Genomic DNA, 24,589 nt, shown 5'->3' with positions numbered 1-24,589 from the left:
ATTCCTGATTCTGGGACCAACATTCCATCTACTTTGTTATCCTGCTGCATCTGAGAAATTAAGACAAGTTTGAATCCCATCAGTACTTACTAGATAGATGATCCTTGGCAATTCAGTTAAACAATTTAAGCTTTACTTTATTCTTCTGTAAAACGGGGTAAATCATAGCATCTACATCTTAGAGTTGTTTTTGAGCTTTTAATAAGAATTAATGTATATAAAAACTTTACAATATTCAATGTCATATCAATACCACTTATCCTCTACATTATTATTATATTTGTCCTGGATATTTGAGATGTTAAAATGATATCCCTGTTGCAAGCAGAAGTGCTTTCCTTACTGTTTTCTCTTTAATAATAATTTTAACACCAATTTTAGTATAACTTTAAATATGACAAATAATGTATGTTGTAGCTCTATTTTCTCATATATGCTTTGTTTAAACTTTTGATTGTTGGATGCCATCATCATGCTGGGCTACTTAGATGCTTTCTCTGTTACTTAAGCTCAAATTCCTTACTGGCTGATCAATGAAGATCAAGGCATTTACCCTCATTTACTTTTCTCACCTATAAAATGATAATATCCTATTGTATCTACTTTGCAGAGTAGGTCATCTTTTACCAGGATTATTACCTAGCTTTGAACCACTGAATGAGTATTGTCTCAGAAAAACTGAGATCTGAGTAAGAATTTAGTTTAACAAGGCCAGAGTCTTCTACTGACTGCTTCCAGGGACATTGCTAATCATTCTGAAGTATGTCTTGCCACTTGACTATAATGATCTTTGAGGAAAAAGTGAAACATGACTTTGCTCAGCTCTGCCTCACTTAAATCCATTTCACATTATCACTCATCCTCCTGATGTCATTGGTCCTTTTGGAGGGCAAAGGACAAACAACAACCATCACAACAAGCAACTTCAGAGAGTAGTTGTGAAGCTCTAATGTGTACAATTATCTGCTTATCAATAATATTATTAATCAGTGAAAACATATATGAGAATTCCAACTTTTAAAATAGTCTTTCTATTGGTTAAAGAGGAATTGAATCCTTGAAACATAATGTTGCTCTGCAACATATCCATTGTCTTTGACTTAGTATCACACTGAGTTCAATATTAACTAGTCCCAAATGACTAATAAAGGTGTTGTCAATAACAGACTTGTCTTTGGTAAATTTTCTTTTCAAGGTCAAACTTAGAAGTTGATGTATCAAATCTAACCTATTTTATCAGCTGCTAATTAGTTTTTCCCCCATGAATTCAAATGAATTTTATTATAAGCATTTCTATAATATTGAAGTGATGTAGAATGTCCCAAAAGTCTTAGTGTGGCTTTAAACGTAAACCTATGTTTGTATAGGCTATATATCCATTCAGTGCCATGCCTGCATACTTCCCCTTCTCTTCATCTATTATCCTTGACCCTCAAATCCCCCATCAACTTGATGTACCTAATCATTTTGTTGTGTCTATCTATTGTATCTATTGACCCATCTGTCTGCCTCTGTCCATATGTGTATAACAGTGCTTTGGCAGAATAATACTGCTCATTTAGAGGTGTATTTTTTTTTTCATGCACCACAATTGGAAAAACATTGTCCTAGTCCAGATAGCCAAAACTTTCTTGTTTGTAATATGCAACATGCCTTTCCAATATCATTATCATTTTTCAAAACTACAATGGAATCAAAGTGATACCTGCCAAATACAACTTAAAAGAAGAAATATGAACTTTTCCCAGTCTAATGGATTAGAAACCAAAGTCTTAATCACCAAAATCTTTAAAATAAAAAAAAAATTAGTTTCTTGATAATTTCTTCCCTAAAGCTCTTCAACTAATCTAAATCCTGCAAAGGTGATAAGGCATAATTTCTTTTTGGAAAAAAAAAGTCTCAGAAACTAAGTACAGCTTTCCTTTAATCAGCCAGGTCTGGTCTGGATCAGTTAATAAAGTTGGCAAAAGGGATTATCTAAATTAAGCATTGCTTCCTCCCACAGGAATGTCAGAGGGTGGTATCTATGGGTTTGCTACTTCATCACCTTTTAGAACAGTTTGGTCTCAACTGGGAGCTAGTACAACAACCCCCATGGGGAGTGTGTCACCTCTTTGGAAGAAAGGAAAGCATTTTATATATGAGGTTGTACAGTCCTTTCATGGCGCTTTATCCTGCTGATTTACATCCTGACAAATAAAATGCATCACTTGTTGGGTTGAAAATGGATTTCTGGTCTCATTAAATTTAGCTTTCTTTCCCAAAAGTCTGAGTTAATACTTTGGTTTGAAATTTTACCACATGTACTCACTCATTGCTTTATTATTAATCTTGGGATATTATTGAGAAATTCTAAACTTGCCCTTCTGAAATGCTTTTCTCTATCCTACAGTTTCAATTTTACTTTCTTTTGCTTCCCACAAAAACCAACCAACTTATTATATGCTGGAGAAATAGTTGGCCCCTATAATTGAAATTACACAACCAAGCCCCTGACTGAATTATAAGCATGTTTATCCATATACAAGGAGTAAGGAAGTACATACAATCTCACATATTAATCATTCAGCCCTTTCTTCTGACTAGATCCAATGTTTGCAGATACAATACTCTTCTTGCTTAGGAAGGAAAGAGGGCTTTCCTTCTGGGTACAATGCTATTCTTGTTTGGAAAGGAAAGGTAGCCACGACACAGTCATTCTATTAATTAGATGTTACTTTATCCATTCAATGAAGGAGTAAATTAGGCAATTAAGGATGAGTTTTTAAACCTAAGGTCTATCATTAATTTAGTTGCTATTTTAATCAAAGGAATCCCAGGATCTTAGTGGTGCAACAAATTCAGAGTTCATGTGCTTCAAGTGGTACCCAAACTAAGACTCCTTTTGATAACATCTTCAGAAAATGACCATGTAGCGTTTTTACATGAAGACCTACAGTGAGGTGAGATCTACCATCTTCTGAGACAGCCCACTTAACTTTGGGATTTCACTAATTGTTGGGAAGTTCTTTACATGGAATTTAAATCTATCACTTTGCAAATTCTATCCACCAGGTGAAGAAGAAAATGATCCATGCTCTTTAAACGTTAGGTCTTTCCATAGGCTTATGTAGGAGGGTACATTTCCCCTTCATACGTAATTTTTTTTCCTATCTGTATTTAAATATAAATATAAATATAAAAGTCAGCATTAGGAAAATGGGACTGGCTTAAGAATAGTTAGAAACTAGTGTAATCAGGCGAATTGTATAATAGATCAGAGTCCAATTCTTTTTGTACAGCAAAATAACAGTTTGGTCATGTATACTTATTGTGTATCTAATTTATACTTTAATATATTTAATATCTACTGGTCATCCTGAAATCTAAGGGACGGGGTGAGGGGAAGGAGGGGGAAAATTGGAACACAAAGTTTGGCAATTGTCAATGCTATAAAATTACCCATACATATAACTTAAATAAAAAGCAATTTAAAAAAAAAGAAACTAGTGTAATGTGATAAAAATGGAAATATGTTTAACCTGAATTAGATTGCTTGTTGTCTTGGGAAGGGAGAAAGTAAGGGAAGGAGGGAGAAAAATTCGGAACACAAAGTTTTACAAGAATTAATGTTTAAAACTATCTTTATGTACATTTAGAAAAGTAAAATACTATTGAGAAAAATAAATATGCCAAGTTTAAAAAAGAGAGGAAAAAAAAAACTGGTGCTGATGAAGAATATCATTCTGATATGTTTTTCTGTTATCTTCCAAAGTGATTGTCTAATTTCAACATGACTGCATATGAGTACATATTAAAAAAAAAAATGTTGCTGCTCTGGAGACCTAAAGGTTAGCTTCAGTAATTATCAAATGAATCTCCAGGTGCAATCTGATATTAACTGAGAAGAAGAGGTTAGTAGGCTCTCTTGTGATGTACTACAGAAGAACTTGAAAAATGATGTCCTCCTATAATGGAATAGAGGAAATAAAGAACAACATTATATTAAATAGAGCTGAAATTGTGAATATTTCTTTATATTTAATAATTATCAAAAAAACTGACAGTTCCCTTCTCTAGTTTCCCAAAAGTTCATCCATTTATCCCTGCTATTTAGCAATAAAAAAACACGCTTTCCCAAAATAATGATTATATTAACTTTTTGATGAGATGAGATACCAACAATTTTTTTCTGATTTGAATTCACTATAATTGATAAAGTACTATGCATTTATGTGCTTAATTTTTCTTAAAACAAAGTTTGCCGTTCATTAATTTAAAATGATTAATAATGAGATTTTCTTTTATGTTTATATCTATCACAACAATCTAGAAAGTAAAAAATACAAATATTATCATACCTTTTCTATGACTGAGAAAACTGAGGTTTAAACAATTTAAGTGATTTATTAGCAATGGTCTAAGTCAGGTTTAGAACTTAAATATTCCAATTCCACATCCAAAATTTTTCACTATTCCATGCTGCTTTTTTATAATATTGATAATTTCTATTATTCTTATTATAAACTGCTAGAGTTTTTGTAGTGCTTTAAGCTTTGCAAATACTTTATGACATTTGTTCCATTTTATCCTCACAGCAATTCTGGGAGGTAGTTGCTATTATTATCCTCATTTTACAGATGGGGAAACTGAAGTAATTATGTCAGCTTTGGTACACACATCTCATCAGTAGCTTCTGCCCTTGGAACTCCTCTGAATGAAGGAAGGAGAGCTCCTCCCAGAATCTCCATTTAATAAGGGTAACCAATTCAGCTTTCTTGTGATTTTCCATTCAGCTACACTCCTTTGGACTTTTCAACATGCTTCTTCTCTCTGGTAACCATTGTCTTCCTCACTCCTCAATACCCTCTATTTGCTTTGATTTGTCTTCTTTTCGTGCATTGTCATATCTCTTTAGAATTAAACTTCTCTGAGGGTAAAGATTGTCTTTTTTGTATTCCCAGAATTTCACACAAAGCTTACCATAAAGCAGGTGATTATTAAATGGTTATTGACTGAGTCAGACAAAGATTAAATCTTTGTTGCTAGTAAATGTCTGACACCAGATTTAAAGTCATGGCTTCTTAACTTCAGTTAAAGATGTTGCAATGGTAAATAGCAAAATTTGGGAAAATAATGAATATTGGGGATTGAAGGTAAGGAGGAATGCCTAGATTGCAAACCTGGGACACTATAAAAATGATAGTATCCTCAACAATATGAAAAGTTGTGGGATAATGTGGGATGATTTGGGGAGAAAAATAGTAAGAATAATTTTGAATAAATTGAATTTTAATATGCCTATTGGATTCCAAGTTGAGATGTTCAAAAAGCAATTAAAGATGTGAGATTTCAGGTTAACAGATTGTGATAAGATAGGTAGATATGAGAATTGCTAGCATAGAGGTTATAATTAAATCAATATGAGATGATGGGATTGTTAAGTGAAGTAGTACATAGTGGTAGGAGAAAAGTACCCAGTACAGAATGTTATGTGACACAGACAATTAGAGAACATGATCTGGATGAGGATGCAGTAAAGGAGAATAAGACACATTGGTCACACAGGTTGAAGGAGAACCAGGAGAATGTGGTAATATGAAAACTTCAAGAAGAGAGTATCAAGAAGAAAATGGTTAACTGTGTCAAAGGATGCAGAGAGGTCAAGAAGAATAGATTATTGAGGAAAGTCTACTGAATTTGGCAATTAGGATATCATTCATAACTCTGGAGGGAGAAGTTTTGTTTTAATGGTAATGTTGGAAACTGTATTGTTGGAAATTAAGAAGAAAGTTAAGGGAAGAGGAAATGGGGATATCTATTATAAACAGCCTTCTTAAGGAGTTTAGCCACAAAGGATTAAAAGGAACTCGTTAGTGGGACAGAAGGATCTAGTGAGGGGGAATTTAAGAATGAGGGAAATAATGACATGTTTGTAGGCAATAGAGAAAGAGCCTGTATTTGGAAAGAGATTTAAAAGAAGTAAGAAAGTGAGAATGATGAAAAAGTCAATTTACTGGAAGCGGTATGATAAAGTGGAGTGGACAGAAATGGAGATACATGTTCAGGTAGAAGGGTTTACTTTAGCAAAGAGCAGGGCCATATCTTCATGTGAAAAAAAAATGAAATATGAGATAATGAAAGAAATTATAAGATGAAAAGGAAAGAAGTAGAGGGAATTCTCAGTAAATTCTTTCCATTTTTTTCAGCAAAATACTCAGATAAAAGGGTTGTGGAAAAGTTTGAGGAGGGATGAAAGGACTTGGAGGAGCTACTGTGGGAAGTGAAATACTGTATTAATAAAGGAAATAAGAAAGGATTACTTACCAGTAGTAAGGATCCAGTTGAAGTTGCATATTATAAATTTTAGTAGACACATTTTGGATATTTGTGTGAGTTTCTCCACCTTTGTACAGCAAAGTATGTAGAATTAAAAGTAGTAGATAATGGTAGAGATCCAAAGTTGAGGTTTGGCAGGGCACAGTTAATATGATAAGAGAGCAGGCAAAGATTTAAGAGAAAATGATAATAGAGAGAGGAGCTGGTTCACCAAGGGGTCATGTCAGAGAAGGGAGAGAATGGCTAGTACTGGGGTGATGGACTGAGAAAGAACTGAGAGGCTAAGAGATTGGAGGTTATCATGCAAATGAAGAGAAGAGTTTGATATGGGAAGACAGAAGGAGAGGTGGAAACCCAACAAACTGTGATTAGATAAAGGAATTTCATAGTTTTTGAACATGTGCATTTGTAAGTAATGGAAAGATCCAAGAATTGATTTGTTATTTTTGTATCTTTATGTGTGATTGAGCTATTGAGATTGCATTGCTAAATTTCTGTTTTATATACATTTTATTAAGTACTAAAGGAGTGTACCATGTGGACATTATGAGCCATTATATTGTCCCAGCTCAAAAACAAACTAATTGACATAACAAGGCTTGGCTAATTAAATTTCCAGAAACAAAGAAGATACACAGAAAAAAAAAAGTGATGACTATCAGCTGGCCCCTTACAACTTTTGCAAAGAGTTGGTAAAACATGGGAATTTTTACTCATTCCAATGCTACTTATTAATAAGAAGAAAAACAACCAATGCTTCATTTCTAGTTTTTTTTTCCCTTGATTCATTTAGCCCTAAGAATTCTGCTATTAAGCACATATTTCCAGAGAAAGTATCCATATGTATAAATACATTTTTTCAGACAGATAAATTTATCCTACATTATAGCAGCATTTCTTTATGATTTTCAATAATTCATTCTAACATCAAAAAGTTCTTCCATAGTTTTAGAAGCTTACATAATGCTAGTTGATCTAAATTTGAATCTCAGTACAGTTTAATTTTTGATTTTGAGGAACTTTTCATTCCTGAGAGATGGAATGATGACTTTACCAAACTCTTGAATTAGTGATAAAACCACCATCAAATGTTCCATTTTTGTAACACATGTTGACATCATTATAAAGAATAAAAAGGTTTTTATCCAAAACAGAAACTCCTAAAATATCTGCAGACTGGTTCAGTCCAATAAAGAAGGAAGGTTTGTACATTTTCAATATTTCCTCCCATTTCTGCAGCAGTACGTGTACAAATAGAGCTAAGTTTAACTGTCAGTACTGTGAATTCACTGGCTGCTGTGTTAGAAAGGCTATTGAAAGATATCATAAGGAAGGAGAAAGCAGTGTTTCTTTTCTGTGAAGGCATCAAGATAGATTCTGTGAATGGAGCTACTTCATAATGAGACAGTTTTAGCTATGGCATTGAAGATATAAATGGAATAATATTAGGACTAACTTGAAGCCACTGAATTGAAAGCTTATGCTGATTTATTTAATTTCATATATATATATTTTTTTCATCCTAGGGTAGCTCTGTCCCAAACTAAAAGGGAAGTGTCAAAATGTGATAAGTATCAGTTTTCAAGGTATTTTAGGATGACAGAAAACAGGAAATGCTGAAAATCTTGTGAGAAACAATTCTTATGGAATATCAGGCCCAATTAACCTTTAAGGCTGTTCACTCTTCACTGACACAGATTAGAAAAAAAAAATTAAGACAATTACCTCAGTTCACTGAAGGTATAAAATTACTTGGCCAAGGTCATTTAACTTGTGTTGCCTGGTCTTGTTGGTTTGTTGCTTTCATTCTACTTTCAAATTCAACATGTTAGGGCAAGTCTTTATTAACTCACATCTGGCTACTGCAAAAGCCTGCTAGCCAACCTGCCTCAAGTTTTTCTCTGTCACTCTCTTTTCTCAGTATATCCTCCATTCAGCTGTAAAAATGATTTTCCTAAAGGGCAGAAATGACCATGCCCTACCATCCAATCCAGTTATCTCACCTCCACAATCAAATTTTAAATTATTTGATTGGTTTTTAAAGCTCTATAGAACTAGGTCTCTCCCTACCTTTCAGACTTCTCCCACTTTACTCCCTTCCATATACTTCCCAAGATCCAGGGGTGCTGGCCTTTTTGCTTTTCTTGAATATTCATTTTTTCAAACTCTATTTTTGATTGTGCTTTCCCTTCCTCCCCTTTATTAGCTATTCCTTCTGCATGGAACACTCTTTCTCCTAAACTTCCCCTTCAGACTTTGTTAGCATTCTTCAAGACTCAGATCTTAGATTTTGGGAAAAAAAAGTCTTTTTCCATTCCTAAGTGCCCCAAAGTTTTTCCTCTAAGATATTTCCTATTTACGCTGTATTTAAACAGAGTTGTTTGCAAGTTGCTTCCTCCTTTAGAATTATTGTTCCTTGAGGGCTAGGATCATATTTTTACTTGTCTTTGAATCCCTATAATCCCTATAGCACAGTGTCTGGCACATAGTAAGTACTTAATAAATACTTATTATAGAATAGTCTGACTGACTGAATCTAGTTTTTTCTGACTGCATGCATCATATAGTTTATTGTGTCATGCAAAATCTCAGAGGTTGGGATTATCATTTAAGTTTAAAGATTTAAGTCTGAACCAAAGCAATATTCTGAATGGAATACCACTGGAGAAATGAGAAGATAGTCCTGTGGGCCAAATTTGGAAAACATTCAAGATTTCCTACCTGATTTTAGTTAACCAGAGATAAATGGTAGTCCCAGAGTTGAACTTCTGACCAGAGGGCCAATAACAACTCTAGATATTTAATACTTGGAGTCCCAATTTAATCATTTGTCAAATTACAATAATAATGTATTATTCTCTTAAATGATGCATTGTGGTACACTATGAAGAATACTAAATTTTCAGAGAAAAGAATTAGATTTATGCCTTAACATTGCTGCTTACTATCTGAGTGATATGGGCAATACATCACTCAAAAACTCAGTCTCTTCATATATAAAATAGATTAATGCTTTCAATGTCTATCTCAGTGCAGTGGTATGAATATCAAATAAAATAGTGTATAGAAGCCATATTTTTATAAGGCACTAAACAAATTGATTATTAGTTTATCAATGATAAGGAGGTCTGTCATTTTATGTGATTTTCTAATAGCTATACTCTTTATCTCTTCAAAGAAAAAAGGGAAGTATATCCTCATGTCTCTTGTTTAGCACCAAGCTTAACCCATTGTAATTTCATAGTCTTTAGAGGGTCAGAGAATTTGAGAGTTTGAAAGGTCTCAGAAGAATAACATAAAGAAAAAGAATTCCCATTATTATATAACTCAAAGTGGTTGTCCAGATTCTTCTACATGAGCTACAAAGAGAGGGAAATTACCCTTCTCAGGGTAACTTATTCCAGAATTGGAAAACTCTAGTTGTTAAAAAGTTTTTTTGGAAATCAAATCTAAATTTGTCTTCTCGCAATTTGTACTGATTTATCTTAGATCTGCTATTTTGTTATCAATATTATTTCCATTGTGTTGTTGTAGTATGCTATAATCCTAATTTTTCTTATTTCATTTTGCATCATTTCATTAGTTTTTAATTATTTCTCTGGATCCATCTTTTTCACGTTTTTTCCCCCAGGGCAGTAATATTCCATTACATTCATGTTGTTTAGACAATCTCTAATCAATGACTATCTACTTTATTTTTCTAGTTCTTTACCACTACAAATAGTGCTGCTATAAATGTTGAGCCAAATCTAATAAAATGAAATTTATTAAGGATAAATGTGAAATCTTACACTCAGGGCCAAAAAAATAAAGTTGAAAAGTACAGCCTAGAGAATGTACGGCTACTTGACAGTTCATCCAAAGAAGATTTGGGGGGGTTTAATGGCCTGCAAGCTCAATGAGTCACTTCTGTGGCAGCCAAAAATGAATGCAGTATTAGCTTTCAGTAAGAAGCATCATGTACAGGGAGTGAATCTTTTTTTTTTTTGTTTGTTTCATTTTGTTTTTCTTTTAAAAGACTCCCTTCTGATTTTTTCCTGCTCATACGGTTCCCCTTGGTTACAAATCCAATGAACCTCTCTATATTCACTAGTACAAAAAAGTTTGTACATCAAAATCCTTTGGCAAGTTTCCCTCTGTGACCATGCATTTGCTATATGCTTAGTTTTGTTTTCCTTGTCTAAGATTTAGTTTGGCATCTTCTTTACTTTGCATTTGACAGGATGGTGCTCTTTACCTAGCCATGGGAAAACAGAAAATTGGAAAGAGGCTCTCCTTCAAGGAGAACAAAGGGAGATGCATAACAAGTGCATGCATATAGGGAAAATATACCAGTGGTTTCCTAAACTTCTTTGTCTTAATGTATCCACAGAGGTTCAGTGGATTTGTAACCAAGGAGAATTAGTACCAGAAAAAAAAAAAAAAAAAAGTTTTAATCCTTTACAAAAAAAAAAAAAAAAGTCTACAAAGTTTTGATTTCCCTAAAGGACTGACTGGTAGAATCATTTTCTCCAGATGCAGATTCTTTTGATCTTCTTCCAATTTCCTAGACTCTCCTCTTTTCAATCTAACCTGAAGAAAGGAAGGGAAAGGAATAGGCAGTTTTTAAAAACAAATATCTCATTTGATCCTCACAACAGTCCTGTGAGAGAAGTGCTATTATCATCCCCATTTTACAGTCAAAGAAACTGAGATAAGAAAGCATTAAGAAATTCACTCAAAGTCAAAAAGCTAGTAAATGTCTGATGCAATATTTAAAATTAGATCTTTCTGATAGCAGTCCCAATGCTCTATCCACTATGTCAATGCCTGCTTCTGAATATTAAAAGACATTTCTTCTTTCATTATTACAAATAATTATTCTTAAAAATATTATCTTCCCTAAAGACAGATCATTTTCAAAAATGGAGGAGAAGGATGAATGTGGTATAATAGAAGAGATTCTGAGGTTTGGAGCTAGAAGACTCAAATTTGAATGCTAGCTGTTGCCCTATTATCTTGTATGAAACTTTATGAAAACCCCTTCACTTCTCTTCAGATTCATTCTCTAATGTCTAAAATAAGAATGTATCAGATGACATCCTAAGTCTCTTCCAAATCTATGGTACTATTAATATGACAAAAGAAAGTAAGACAAAACTTCAAAAAATCCAAGATGATTATAAAATTTTAAAAACTCCAAGGAAATTTAAAAAAATCCAGGGAGGGTGCTCTGTTGCTATGAATACTTTTCTGGTGGTGATTTCTACATATGTGATTTTTTCCTTTTAATTGTAAAACATGGATAGGAAAAAATATGATTCCATTTTCTATATAATGTTGCGTTCAATATTGGCCCCTGAAAAATATAGAATAAAAATAATAATTACAAGATTTTTTAGTTCACCAAGGGGCATACCACATCTTGATTGATTGGGGAGATGGGAAGACCACAATTAATCATGTTTCAAAGGAACAATGCCATTTTGTATTATCTTCTAATATCTTTATGACTACAGCATTCTTATTAAAAACCAATGTGAATCTTATTCTTTTTTAAATAGCTTTTTATTGACAGAATATATGCATGCATAATTTTTCAACATTGACCCTTGCAAACACTTCTGTTCCAACTTTTCCCTTCCTTCCCTCCACACCCTCCCCTAGATGACAAGCAGTCTCATACATGTTAAACATGTTAAAGCATATCTTAAATATAATATATGTATACATATTTATACAGTTCTCTTATTGCACAAGAAAAATCAGATTTAGAAAAATAAAAATAACCTGGGAAGAAAAACAAAAATGCAAGCAAATAACAACAGAGTGTAAAAGCAATGTTGTGGTCCACACTCATTTCCCAGTGGTCTTTTGCTGGGTGTAGCTGGTTCTGTTCATTACTGATCAAATGGAATTGAATTGGATCTTCTTATTGACAAAGATAGCCACTTCCATCAGAATTGATCCTCATATAGTATTGTTGTTGAAGTGTATAATGATCTCCTGGTCCTGCTCATTTCACTTAGCATCAGTTCATGTAAGTCTCTCCAAAGCTCTCTGTATCCATCCTGCTGGTCATTTATTATAGAACAATAATATTCCATAATATTCATATACCATAATTTACTCAGCCATTCTCCAGTTGATGGCCATCTATTCAATTTCCAGTTTCTAGCCACTAGGGAAAGAGCTGCCACAAACATTTTTTGCACATCTCTTTCCCTTATTTAATATCTCTTTGGGATATAAGCTCAGTAGTAACACTTCTGGATCAAAGGGTATGCACAGTTTGATAACTTTTTGAGTGTAGTTTCAAATTGTTCTCCAGAATGGTTGGATCAGCTCACAACTCCACCAACCATGCATCAATGTCCCAGTTTTCCCACATCCCCTCCAACATTCATCATTATCTTTTCCTGTCATCTTAGCCAATCTGACAGGTGTATAGTGGTATCACAGAGTTGTTTTAATTTGCATTTCTTTGATCAATAATGATTTGGAACACTTTTTCATATGAGTAGAAATAGTTTCAATTTCATCATCTGAAAATTGTTCATATCCTTTGACCATTTATCAAATGGAGAATGACTTGCTTTCTTATAAATTAGAGTCAATTATATATTTTGGAAATGATGCCTTTATCAGAACCTTTAACTGTAAAAATGCTTTCCCAGTTTATTGCTTCCCTTCTAATCTTATCTGCATTAGTTTGTTTGTACAAAAGCATTTTAACTTGATATAATCAAAATTTTCTATTTTGTGATCAATAATGATCTCTAGTTCTATGGTCACAAATTCCTTCCTCCTCTACAAGTCTGAGAGGTAAACTATCCTATGTTCTTCTAATTTATTTATAATCTCATTTTTTTATGCCTAAATCATGAACCCATTTTGATCTTATCTTGGTATATGATGTTAAGTGTGGATCCATGCTTAGTTTCTGCCATACTAATTTCCAATTTTCCCAGCAGTTTTTGTCAAATGGTGAATTCTTATCCCAAAATTTGGGATTTGGGGGTTTGTTTGACAAACATTGCTATAGTTAATGACTATTTTGTCCTGTGAACCTAACCTATTCCACTGATCAAGTAGTCTATTTCTTAGCCAATACCAAATGGTTTTGGTGACTGCTGCTTTATAATATAATTTTAGATTTGATACAGCTAAGCTACCTTCATTTGATTTTTTTTATTACTTCCATTGAAATTCTTGACCTTTTGTTCTTCCAGACAAATTTTGTTGTTATTTTTTCTAGATCATTAAAATAGTTTCTTGGGAGTCTGATTGGTATTGCACTAAATAAATAGATTAGTTTAGGTAGTATTGGCATATTTATTACATTTGCTTGGCCTATCCAAGAACACTTATTATTTTTCCAATTGTTTAGATCTAACTTTATTTGTGTGGAAAGCATTTTGTAATTTTGCTCATACAGTTCCTGACTTTCCTTTGCCAGATAGATTCCCAAATATTTTATACTATTGACAATTATTTTAAACAGAATTTTTCTTTGTTTCTCTTGCTACTGGATCTTGTTAGTGATGTATAAAAATGCTGATTGTTTATGTAGATTTATTTTGTATTCTGCAACTTTGCTGAAGGTGTGGATTATTTCTAATAGCTTTTTAGTAGAATCTCTGGGGTTCTCTATATATACCACATCATCTGCAAAGAGTGAGAATTTGGTTTCCTTATTACCTCTTCTAATTCCTTTAATCTCTTTTTCATCTCTTATTGCTGAAGCTAGCATTTCTAATACAATATGAATAGTAGTGATGATAGTGGGCAACCCTGTTCCACTTCTGATTTTATTGGGAATGGTTCCAGTTTATCACCATTATATATGATGCTTACTGATCATTTTAAATAGCTATTACTGACTATTTTAATGAAAAGTCCATAATAACAGAAATGAGTGTTGGATTTTATCAAATGCTTTTTCTGCATCTATTGAGATGATCATATGGTTTTTGTTAATTTGGTTATTGATATAGTCAATTATGTTAATAGTTTCCCTAATATTGAACCAGCACTGCATTCCTGGTATAAATTCTACTTGGTCATAGTGTATTATCCTGGAAATGATTTTCTGTAATCTTTTTGCTAGTGTTTTATTTAAGATTTTTTGAATCAATGTTCATTAGGGATATTGATCTGTAATTTTCTTTCTCTGTGGTAGACCTACCTGGTTTGGGTTTCAGTACCATGTCTGTATCAGAGAAAAAAATTTTGGTAGGATTCCTCCAGTCCCTATTTTTTCAAATAGTTTAGTTGGAGTTAATTGTTTTTTAAAAGTTTGGTAGAATTCACATGTAAATCCATCTGGTCCTGGGAATTTTTTCCTTAGGAAGTTGATTAATCACTTGCTCTATATCTTTTTCTAAAATGGAATTGTTTAACCAATTAACTTCTTGCTCTGTTAATCTGAGCAAGCTATATTTTTGAAGGTATTCATCTATTTCATTTAAGTTATCAAATTTATTGACATAAAGTTGGGCAAAGTAACTCCTAATTATTGCTCTAATTTCCTCTTCATTAGTGGAGAGCGCTCCCTTTTCATTTTTAAGATTAACAATTTGATTTTCCTCTTTCCTTTTTCTAATCAAATTTACCAAGGATTTGTTTATTTTGTTGTTTTTTTCATAGAACCAACTCTTAGTTTTATTTACTAATTCAATAGTTTTTTCACTTTCAATTTTATTAATCTCTTCTTTTATTTTTAGAATTTCAAGGTTACTGTTTGATTGGGGGGGGGTAATTTGCTTTTCTTAGCTTTTTTAATTGCAAGCCTAATTCATTGATTTTCTCTTTCTCTATTTTATGCAAGTAGGCCTCTAGAGATATAAAATTTTCCTTTATTACCACTTTAGCTGTATCCCACATAATTTGGTATGATTTCTCATTATTGTATTCTCTTGGATGAAATTATTAATTTTGTCTATCATTTGCTATTTCACCCAGTCATTTTTTAGGATGAGATTATTTAGTTTCCAATTACCTTTTGGTCTATTTCCCTTGGCTTTTTATTGAATGTAATTTTTATTGCATCATGATCTGAAAAGGATGCATTAATATTTCTGCCTTTCTGCATTTGAATTTGAAATCTTTATGTCCTAATATATGGTCCCTTTTTGTATAGGTCCCATGAACTGCTGAAAAGAAAGTGTACTCCTTTTTGTCTTCCTTTACTTTTCTCCAAAGATTTATCATATCTATTTTTTCTAGTGTTCTATTTACCTCTTTAACTTCTTATTTATTTTGTGGTTTGATTTATCTAGTTCTGAGAGTGCAACGTTGAGATCTCCCACTATTATAGTTTTGTTGTCTATTTCTTCTTGCTTCTAACTTCTCCTTTAGGAAATCAAATGCTACAGCACTTGGTGCATATATTTTTAATATTGATATTGCTTCATTATCTATGCTACCCTTTAGCAAGATATAGTGCTCTTCCTTATCTCTTATAATTAGATTATTTTTTGCTTTTGCTTCATCTGAGAACAGGATGGCTACACCTACTTTTTTTTTTTTTACTTCACCTGAAACATAATAGATTCTGCTCCAGCCTTTTACCTTTACTCTGTATGTATCACTCTGTTTCAAGTGTGTTTCCTATAAACAAAATATTATAGAATTCTGGCTTTTAATCTAATCTGCTATTCACCTCCACTTTAAGGGGGAGTTTACCCCATTCACATTTATGGATAAAATTACTAATTATGTATTTCCTGCCATCTTGTTCAGCCCAGATTATGCTTTTCTCTTTCCTTTCCTCTTTACCCCACTCACCAGCCATTAAACTTGTGAGCACCACTTGCCTCACATAGCCCTCTCTCTTTAGAATCCCTCCCCCTTAGAGCCCTTCCCCTTTTCTTAAACCTTTCCCTTACAATTTCTGTATTCCCTTCTATTTAGCCTATTGCTTCCCTTTTTGCTTTTCCTCTCCAACTTTTCAACAAGGAGGGAGAAGTTTCTCTGTAAATGGAATATGTCTAATTTCTCTTTGAGCCAATTCTGATGAGAGTAAGATTCACACTATGTTCATCCCCTTCCCTTCTTTCCCTCAGATATAATAGGTTTCCTTTTCCTCTTCCTGAGCTGTAATACCTCCACTTTTCCCTTTTTCCGGTACAATTTCTTTTCCACCTCTAGGTTCTTTTTCATATTATAACAGTAAAACCAAATTAAACACATGTTATGGGCCAGAAACTCTGTATTTCAAACAAGGGTTCTTTCAGGGTGCTAACTCAGTGGAATTGATGAGACAATGATTATTTAGTTTAGCATGGTGATTAATAGTTCTCTAGTTCAGTACATGTACTTAGTACTTAAAATAGTCTACAAAATTCACACCTATGATGATGTAATTATAATAGAGTATATTACAGCCAGCAGGCACTGAGAGACAGATTCATTCCATGGTCCACCTTTGTGTTGGCTGGAGGCTGAAGCACAAGCCCGGGGACTCAAAGCCAGATTCTTTCACTCCATCTCACACCACCAGGGTGACAGGCTCTCCTCCTTCACTTTTCCACTGAAACCAAGAGCCAGAGAAGACAAGAGGACTGAAGATGAGAGCTCAAGCTCTCAGAGTCAAGGGGATTCATTCCATCTTCATCAGCCTTGTAGTGACTGGCCTGTCTTTCTACACTTCCCCTATTGAGACCAGGGCCGGTCTTAAAAGCTCTCCAGAAAGCTGGCCCAGGCAATAGCCAAGGAAACTAGATTGGCAAGGAGCCAATAAAGAATTTGGACTTTGGATTTTAACACCTGGCTATTCTCATGGTGATTACTCTACTGAAATGAAGGCTGCTCCCAAGACCTCCAGAAAACCAACAAGAACACTATATACACATACTCTTTATGTATACTCATAACAGAAATATAGTTTCCAAGATTTCTTTTTGTCTTTTTATGTTTCTCTTGAGTCCTATATTTGGAAATCAAACTTTTTGTTTAGTTCTGGCTTTTTCATCAGAAATAGATGGAATTCATATATTTCATTGAATGCCCATCTTCTTCCTTAGAAGAAAATGCTCATTTTGGCTGGGTGAGTTATTCTTGATTGCATACCAAGTTCCTTAGCTTTTTGGAATATCAGATTCCAGGCCCTTTTATCTTTTAATTTGGATGCTGCTAAATCTTGAGTAATCCTTATTGTGGCTCCTCTGTATTTGAATGTTTTTTTTTTTTTTTTCTAGCTGCTTGTTTACTATTTTATTTTACGTGTTTTTTGCCTTGGTCTGATAGTTCTGGAATTTAGCCACAATATTTCTTGATTTTGAGTTTGGGATCTCTTTCAGTCGGTGATTGATGAATTCTTTCATTTTTATTTTTACCTTCTGTTTCTATAACAGCTGTGCAGTTCTTTTTGATGATTTCCTGAAAAATAGTGTGTAGGCTCTTTTTTTTTCAAAATGATTTTCAGGAAGTCCAATAATCCTTAAATTATCTCTCCTAGATCTATTTTCCAGGTCTGTTGTTTTCCCAAGTAGGTATTTAATTTTTATTTTCTATTTTTTTTCCATTTTTTTGGTTTTGCTTGATTGATTCTTGCTGTCTCCTTGAATCATTCATTTCTATTTGTTCAATTCTGATTTTAATGAATAGTTTCCTCATTTACTTTTCTTATTTCTTTTTGTAATTGTCCAATTGAGTTTTTATTTTTTATTTATTTTTTTTTTCCAATTGAGTTTTTAAATGAGTTGTTTTGTTCTATGGATTTTTTTTTTCATTTTGCCAATTTTATTTTTTAGGGAGCTATTTTCTTTTTCCAATTCACTAATTCTGTTTTTCAGGGATTTGATTTCTTTATCTACTCTATCTTTTAATGAGTAACATGACTTATCCAGACCCTCTTGCAAAGCTTACCTTTCTTTTCCCCATTTTTCTTCTAGCTCTTTTTAGAGAGCCTTTACCATTTCTTCTATGAGAACCTTATGTGATAGAGACTAGGTTATACCACCATCTGGGGCTTTATCAGGAGTCAATCTGCTTTTAGTCTCCTCAGGGTTTGAAGTCTACTCTCTTTCAGTATAGAAGCTATCTATAGTTAGAGCTCGCTTGCCTTTTTACTCATTTTGGAAAAAAAAAAAACTGCAATCTGCTTTTGGGGCAGTGTGGTGCTACTAAGCTTCCTCAACAGACAACAGGAAGCAGTAGTGGGACAGTAATGGCTGTGCTGGGATCAGTGTCCGCACTGAGATTAGCGTCTATACTGTGATCAGTGGTTGAGCTGAGATCATGCTGAGTCTTTCCTGGTGCTGGGTGGATGTGGCCAGGTCCAGATAGACTCTAGTGTTTTGGGGAGATAATCTTTACCCTTTGTGTTTATAGCTTTTCTATTGATCTGGCTTGCTGCCAGAGCAGAATAGCCAACACTGTGGTAAAGTTTTCCCTGCAAATTTTCTGCCAGCTGAGACCATCCTTTACCCCCCATCAGTGTGAGCTGTTTTCCATGCTCTCACTATCTATTTGCCTGATTCTGTACCTGTCCTAGATGTCTCTGCCTGCAAGCAAAAACAAATCTTTTCTGGCAAATTTCAAGATTACCTTCTGTTGATAATGTGTTGTACTCCCAATATTCATGGGTTTTTAGCAGTCAAGCATTAATTCCAATGCTGTTTCATAAAAAGTAGTATGAGGGTAAAGAAGAACTTAGACAGATATATGTATTCTCTCTGCCATCTTGGCTCTGCCCACCATGTATCTTATTCTTTTCTCTTTTTTGCAGCAACCATTCTTTGAACTTTGTTAGATTGCACTGTTTAGTTAAATCATCTGAAATTAACCAGGCATTTTTTCACTGATCTTTCATCCAGGAGCTGAAACAAAGTTAAAAAGAATGTAAGCAGAGGAATAGCATATAATTTACAAATGTTGCTCTGATTTGAAGTCTATTGGTAGGCATGTGAAAATACTATAGAATAATGGCTTACCCAACAAAATATCTATGTAAATATTTTAAATCTCTCAGTAGGGAAGTCTTTTTCTGTGACCTTCCCTAACAATAACATGTCACCTAAAGAAAAGATCATTACCCATTATCTTGCTTTGGCTGCTTTACCCAACAAGGATTGGAGTACAAAGAATGGCCATGTTTTCCTCATATCACTGTACTACAGAGACTATACTATTGAGAGTTTTCAGTGAGAGTAAGAGAACTTGTTTCTCCCTGTGAGATAAATGTGATACCAAAAGGAAGAAAAGCTTCCTTAATTCCCCTGATATAATGCATACTTTTGTCATATTATAAGGCTACCATCAGAATAGGCATTAATGTATGTATATCCACAAACCTCTGTACTCCCACTGAAATATACCCACACATATGGGCTTTGGTGCTGATTGCTTCTACAGAATGATTGCTTAGGTGTATGAGATGCTAGGACAATGCCATTCCTGCACTAGAGAATGGATTTATTGGTGAGGAGTAGATAGGAAGCCATTCTCTTCTTTTCTCTGTATATTCCAGAGACGTGTTACAATAACCTGGTTCCCCCAAGCAGAGAATTGGACTTATGAGGTATTCTCTATTTTGGAATCTGAGAATTAATTTTAAAGTACTCTCTGCTTCTTCTTTTTGAAAACATCCAGAAATGATTCAACATATCCTTTTTACAAGGTAGAAAAAGTATAAAACATAGTTCATTGAACTTAAATAACACCTTGTAAACAAGAGACTGGTTGACCCTTTTGAAAACTGAATTGAAAAACTGAGTTGGACATCCTTGTAGGATACTAGTTGATTAGACATGCTATAAAATCTATTTTTATTTTCATAAATTTATCAACAATTGCTAGGTACCAGTGCTTCTGCAAAGGGTCCATTTTTAATGTAAGATTTCTGAAAGAAAGAAAATTTAACTTGAATTCCATAGCACTGAATGAAGAATGCCAATTACAAGCAATTTACAAGCACTTATTAAGTGCTAATTGTAGGAGAGACACTATGCTAGGTCCAATGAATGCAAATGTAATTAATAAAATAGTCTTTATGTGGAAATATCTTACAACATACACTAGCCCAAGCCATCAGCTAACTGAATTCTTTCTTTGTATAAGTCAATTAAAATGTCCCACTTAAGAGCACCAAATAAGTCAATCAACAAGTCCTAATTTGGTACCTAACAAATGCTAGACACAATTGTAGGCACTGAGGATGCAACTAGAAATAATGAAAAATCTCTATTTGCAGTGAGCTTATATTCTACAGGCAAAGCAACAAATTATTATGAAAGTCTATGCAGCACAATTAATATATAACTATACAAACTGGAAGGGGGACTGGAAGGAGGATATTTCAAACAAGAAGGACATTCATCTAACTCAAAGGTATAGAGAGAAGAGTATGGAGCACTATTTATGAGAAAGAGAAAGAAATCTAGTTTGCTTAGATTAAAAGAATGAATGAAATGAAATCATGTCCAATTAGACTAGAAATATTGTTGGCACCAGACTATGTAAAGATTTTAAAAGTTAATAGGGCAGTTCACATTTTATCCTAGAGGAAATAGTAAGCTCTTGAAATTGATTGAAAAAGGGAAGCACATGATGAAATCTGTGGTTAAAGAAAATTACTTCAGCAGTAATGTATTAATTTATTACTTCAGCAGTAATGTATTAATGGAGTACTGAGAGACTTGGTGCAGGGAGACCAATTAAAAGATTGCTGCGATAATTTATGCAAGAGGTAATAAGAACTTGTATTAATGTGGTAGCTTTGAAACTAGAGAGAAGACATTTTATGGGAAATATTGTGAAAGGAGAAATAATATTTGGCAACTAATTGGATATGGGAGTGAGAAAGAATGAAGTGTAAATGATAATGCTGAAATTATAAATTTGAGATGATGGAGGTATAGTGGTACTTTGACAGAAATAGGAAAGATGAGAGGGCTTAAGGTAAGACAAATAATTTAGGTTTTAGAAATATTGAGTCTTGGAACATCTAGTTTGAAAAAAAAAATAAGGGTTAAGTGGTCATCTAGAACTGGAACTTGGAAGAGAAACTGAATGTTGGATATTTAGAACTAGGAATCAACTGAATAGAGATGAAGGTTAAAGACATTGCGTTAAGTGTATATGGGAGAGCAAGAAGTGGGGCAGAGGGACAGAAATGAGAAAGAATAGAGAAAAATGAGAATAGGGGTAAAGGCAGAACTTTGGAGTATTCCCCTGGGGTATGATGTGGATAATGACCAAAGGAGTGCTTAGGAAAATAGAAAACAATCCAGGGGAAATAGTATCATAAAAACCCAGATGAAAAGCTCTCCAAAAGGAAAGAAAAGTTTATAGTTAAATGAAGTAGATATTAATTAAGGTATTGTTAATAAATTGTTAAGAATGAAAAAAGACCATTAGATTTTTGTGATTAAGAATTTGATTAAAAATTCAGCAACATGAAGAAAGAAAAACAGAGAGAGGTGTTTCTTTTAATCTATTTGTTTATCTACAGATATTTAATCTATTTATCTTCAGGTTTCACTTTGTGACAGATATACAGATAATAGCATTTAGACAAGACAGGTTAGACTATTGATTAGAATATAAGACAGTATGGTAATCTGTCTTCTTTCCAAATCTTCCCTACAGTGTGACCTTAGTTATTTTGCTTAATGATAGAATGGTTCCTATATTTTTAAAGTTAATTATCTCACAGAAGCTTTATGAAAATTCATCAATGTCAGTTAATGTTTTTAAAACACCAGGTAAATGAAGCTGTGTAAATATAAAACATCATGATTATTGCCATGCATGTTTCTTTTCCAGCACGGTCTCACTATAGCAGACAAGATCTTTCTTATTGGATTCAGTCCCCGAATGGAAGTTATAATATTTCTTTTCCTGGCTTCAATTATTACTTGGGCCAGAATAAGCTACCCTCTGTGTATAAGGTACCTCCAGGAAATAACTTATATCCGGGGGAGAGTGCAAAGGGAGGTGATCTTTATATATTTCTAAGTGCATAATTTTTGGATACCTTCTTAAAGCCAACCTGTATATTTTTATCTATTGTTCTAAAAATAAAAGCAAGCTTATAGTAAATCTAATTTAAGTATATTTGAAATATCATAAACTAATAGCATATAGGAACTCAATATATGTACAGAACTAAGCGATACTATTTTATCTCTTTGTTTGTAGTTTATTAGAGCATAAAATCCTAGAAATGGAAGAAAGACACAAAGAAGAGTTGGACACTTTAAAGGAAGAGAAGGAGAACTTGCAAAGCCTGGTTACGCGTCAGACATATATAATCCAGGAATTGGAGAAACAGTTAAACAGGGCAACCAGTAACAACAGTGTCCTTCAAAAACAACAGTTGGAGTTGATGGACACAGTTCACAACCTCGTCAATCTTTGTACTAAAGAAGGTGGTAAGGATTTGTTTTTAACTTTGGGTTTCAAGTATTTGGATCAAAAATAATATAATTGCTCCATAAATCACCACTTTCAATGGATTTTTATAGAGAACAATTGAACAATAAAATTTGTTGATTTTATTTAAGATTTTAAAAAATTGTTTTGAAAACAGAAAATACTAAAGTTTTGTAGTAGGATATTTGAGTAAGAGGTTTTCTTTGTAATCACAGTTTGTATATTTATAGTATCTTCTTTATAATTTTTTCATCCCCCTTTTTATTCTGTTTGATCACACTGAAATTTTAAAAAAGTATTCTCATGATCATTGATATGGAAGCAAAGACTGTCAATACATAGGAAAGAATTTAATAAATGAAAAGAGGTAAATGGATGAACAGAAAATACTTGTTATTAATATGAAATGAGAAAGTATGAATTTCAATTTCTTTACCCATAAAAGAGAAAGTCAAATTAGATCATCTCTGAAAGCTCTTCAAACCTAGCCAACCATTATTAATCTGTGAGTTACAAAGAATTCTTGTTATCTTACATTTAAACTTAATATTCAATACATTTTATAACATATGTGGGTAGTTGTTTCTGAAAAAACATTATTATGATGAAGGATAAAGGAAGATCATACTTAAAAAATGAATTAGCATCTATTTCAATTCAATTCAGTAAGAATTTTAAGAACTCTAGTAGTTAATGAGGTAGGCACATGGAATACAAAAATTTAAAAAAATCCTTCTTTCAAAAAAAGTGAGAAATATGTGACACTTTATTGAAGTTAGTACAAAGCCAATTAACAGAAATAATGAATAATATCAAGAATGTTTTGCTATCTTTATAGCATTAGGAAAGACCTAACGATTGAGATCTCAATAAAAAATGTTCTTGTTCCTTTCACATTTGTGTTTGTAGCACTCTGTGGAGTTATTCTAAACTTACATCTTGAGATCATTTCTGAGAGTGCAATTCTTTCAGCAATTTCATATGAGTTAATAAGTTGAGATCAGATGTGGATAAAATCAAGTTTATTAGAGTGATATAAAGATATATATATTTCAGAAAGTAAGATTCTCTTCCTTCTTGATATTTAAAGTGAAATGGAGATCTCATTAAGTTAATATATCTTATTTAACATTTTATCAGCATACATAACAAATATTCATTCTTTAGATTCAAATATTTTTAATTGAATAATATAAATTTATTAGAAAATACAAATAATTGTCTTGATGTGATATTTTTCTCTATTATTACATAATAGAGGATTTTCATAATAATAGCTTAATTTGTTAATATCATTTCCATTACATTTTGATATCAGCCTATTTTGGCTCTGATCCCCTTAGCTATGTTAAAATAGTTTGTATTACATATTGAAAGGCAATTTTTAAACATTTATAGTAGATTCCCAGATTAGTATTTTGATATAGACAACAACATGGCTGAGAATGATTAAACAACTTGTTTTCCAGTTTCCATTTTTCTGATAGTGTCCTTCAGAGTCAATTGGAATGAAGACTTTATATTACTTTAACAAATAATTTTATCAAAGTTCATGAGAATTAAACAATTAAACATTATATGAGTTAGTCATATCCTATTTTTGTATTGAGTTTAATTCAACTCTGGAAAGATTAAAAGCACATTGTCTTTATCATGCTGAGATTTTATCTAGATAGAGCTGTCTTGATTTCAAAGACAGAGGTTTCTAGGGATTCTTGAAAAATTCAGATGTTTTTATGGCTATCATAGAACTTTGCTTTTAAGTCCATGCATAATAAAGAGTTCACAGTAATGCTTCAAGTATAAAGTAACTACCTTAGAGGTAAGAATATGACTTTAGGATAAGGACTTCTTGGCAAACAAGAGTTCCGAGAGATTCCAAGTATATGTTTTGATATATATATATATATTT

The 24,589-nt window shown here is 32.9% G+C and overlaps 1 protein-coding gene across 1 annotated transcript in view; it reads left to right on the top strand.

The window, feature by feature from the left end:
• Positions 1-24,589, top strand: part of ANGPT1 (angiopoietin 1) — a 336,235-nt gene that overhangs the window by 200,454 nt on the left and 111,192 nt on the right. Inside the window, exon 4 of the mRNA XM_051970982.1 lies at positions 22,444-22,676. Within this exon, the coding sequence (XP_051826942.1) occupies positions 22,444-22,676 (233 nt within the window). The remainder of the gene's footprint in view (positions 1-22,443; positions 22,677-24,589) is intronic.

Source organism: Antechinus flavipes, chromosome 1 (assembly GCF_016432865.1).
Source record: "Antechinus flavipes isolate AdamAnt ecotype Samford, QLD, Australia chromosome 1, AdamAnt_v2, whole genome shotgun sequence".
Lineage (NCBI taxonomy): Eukaryota > Metazoa > Chordata > Mammalia > Dasyuromorphia > Dasyuridae > Antechinus > Antechinus flavipes.
Note: the sequence above shows the minus strand (reverse complement) of the source record. Positions and strands in the feature narration are given on the sequence as shown.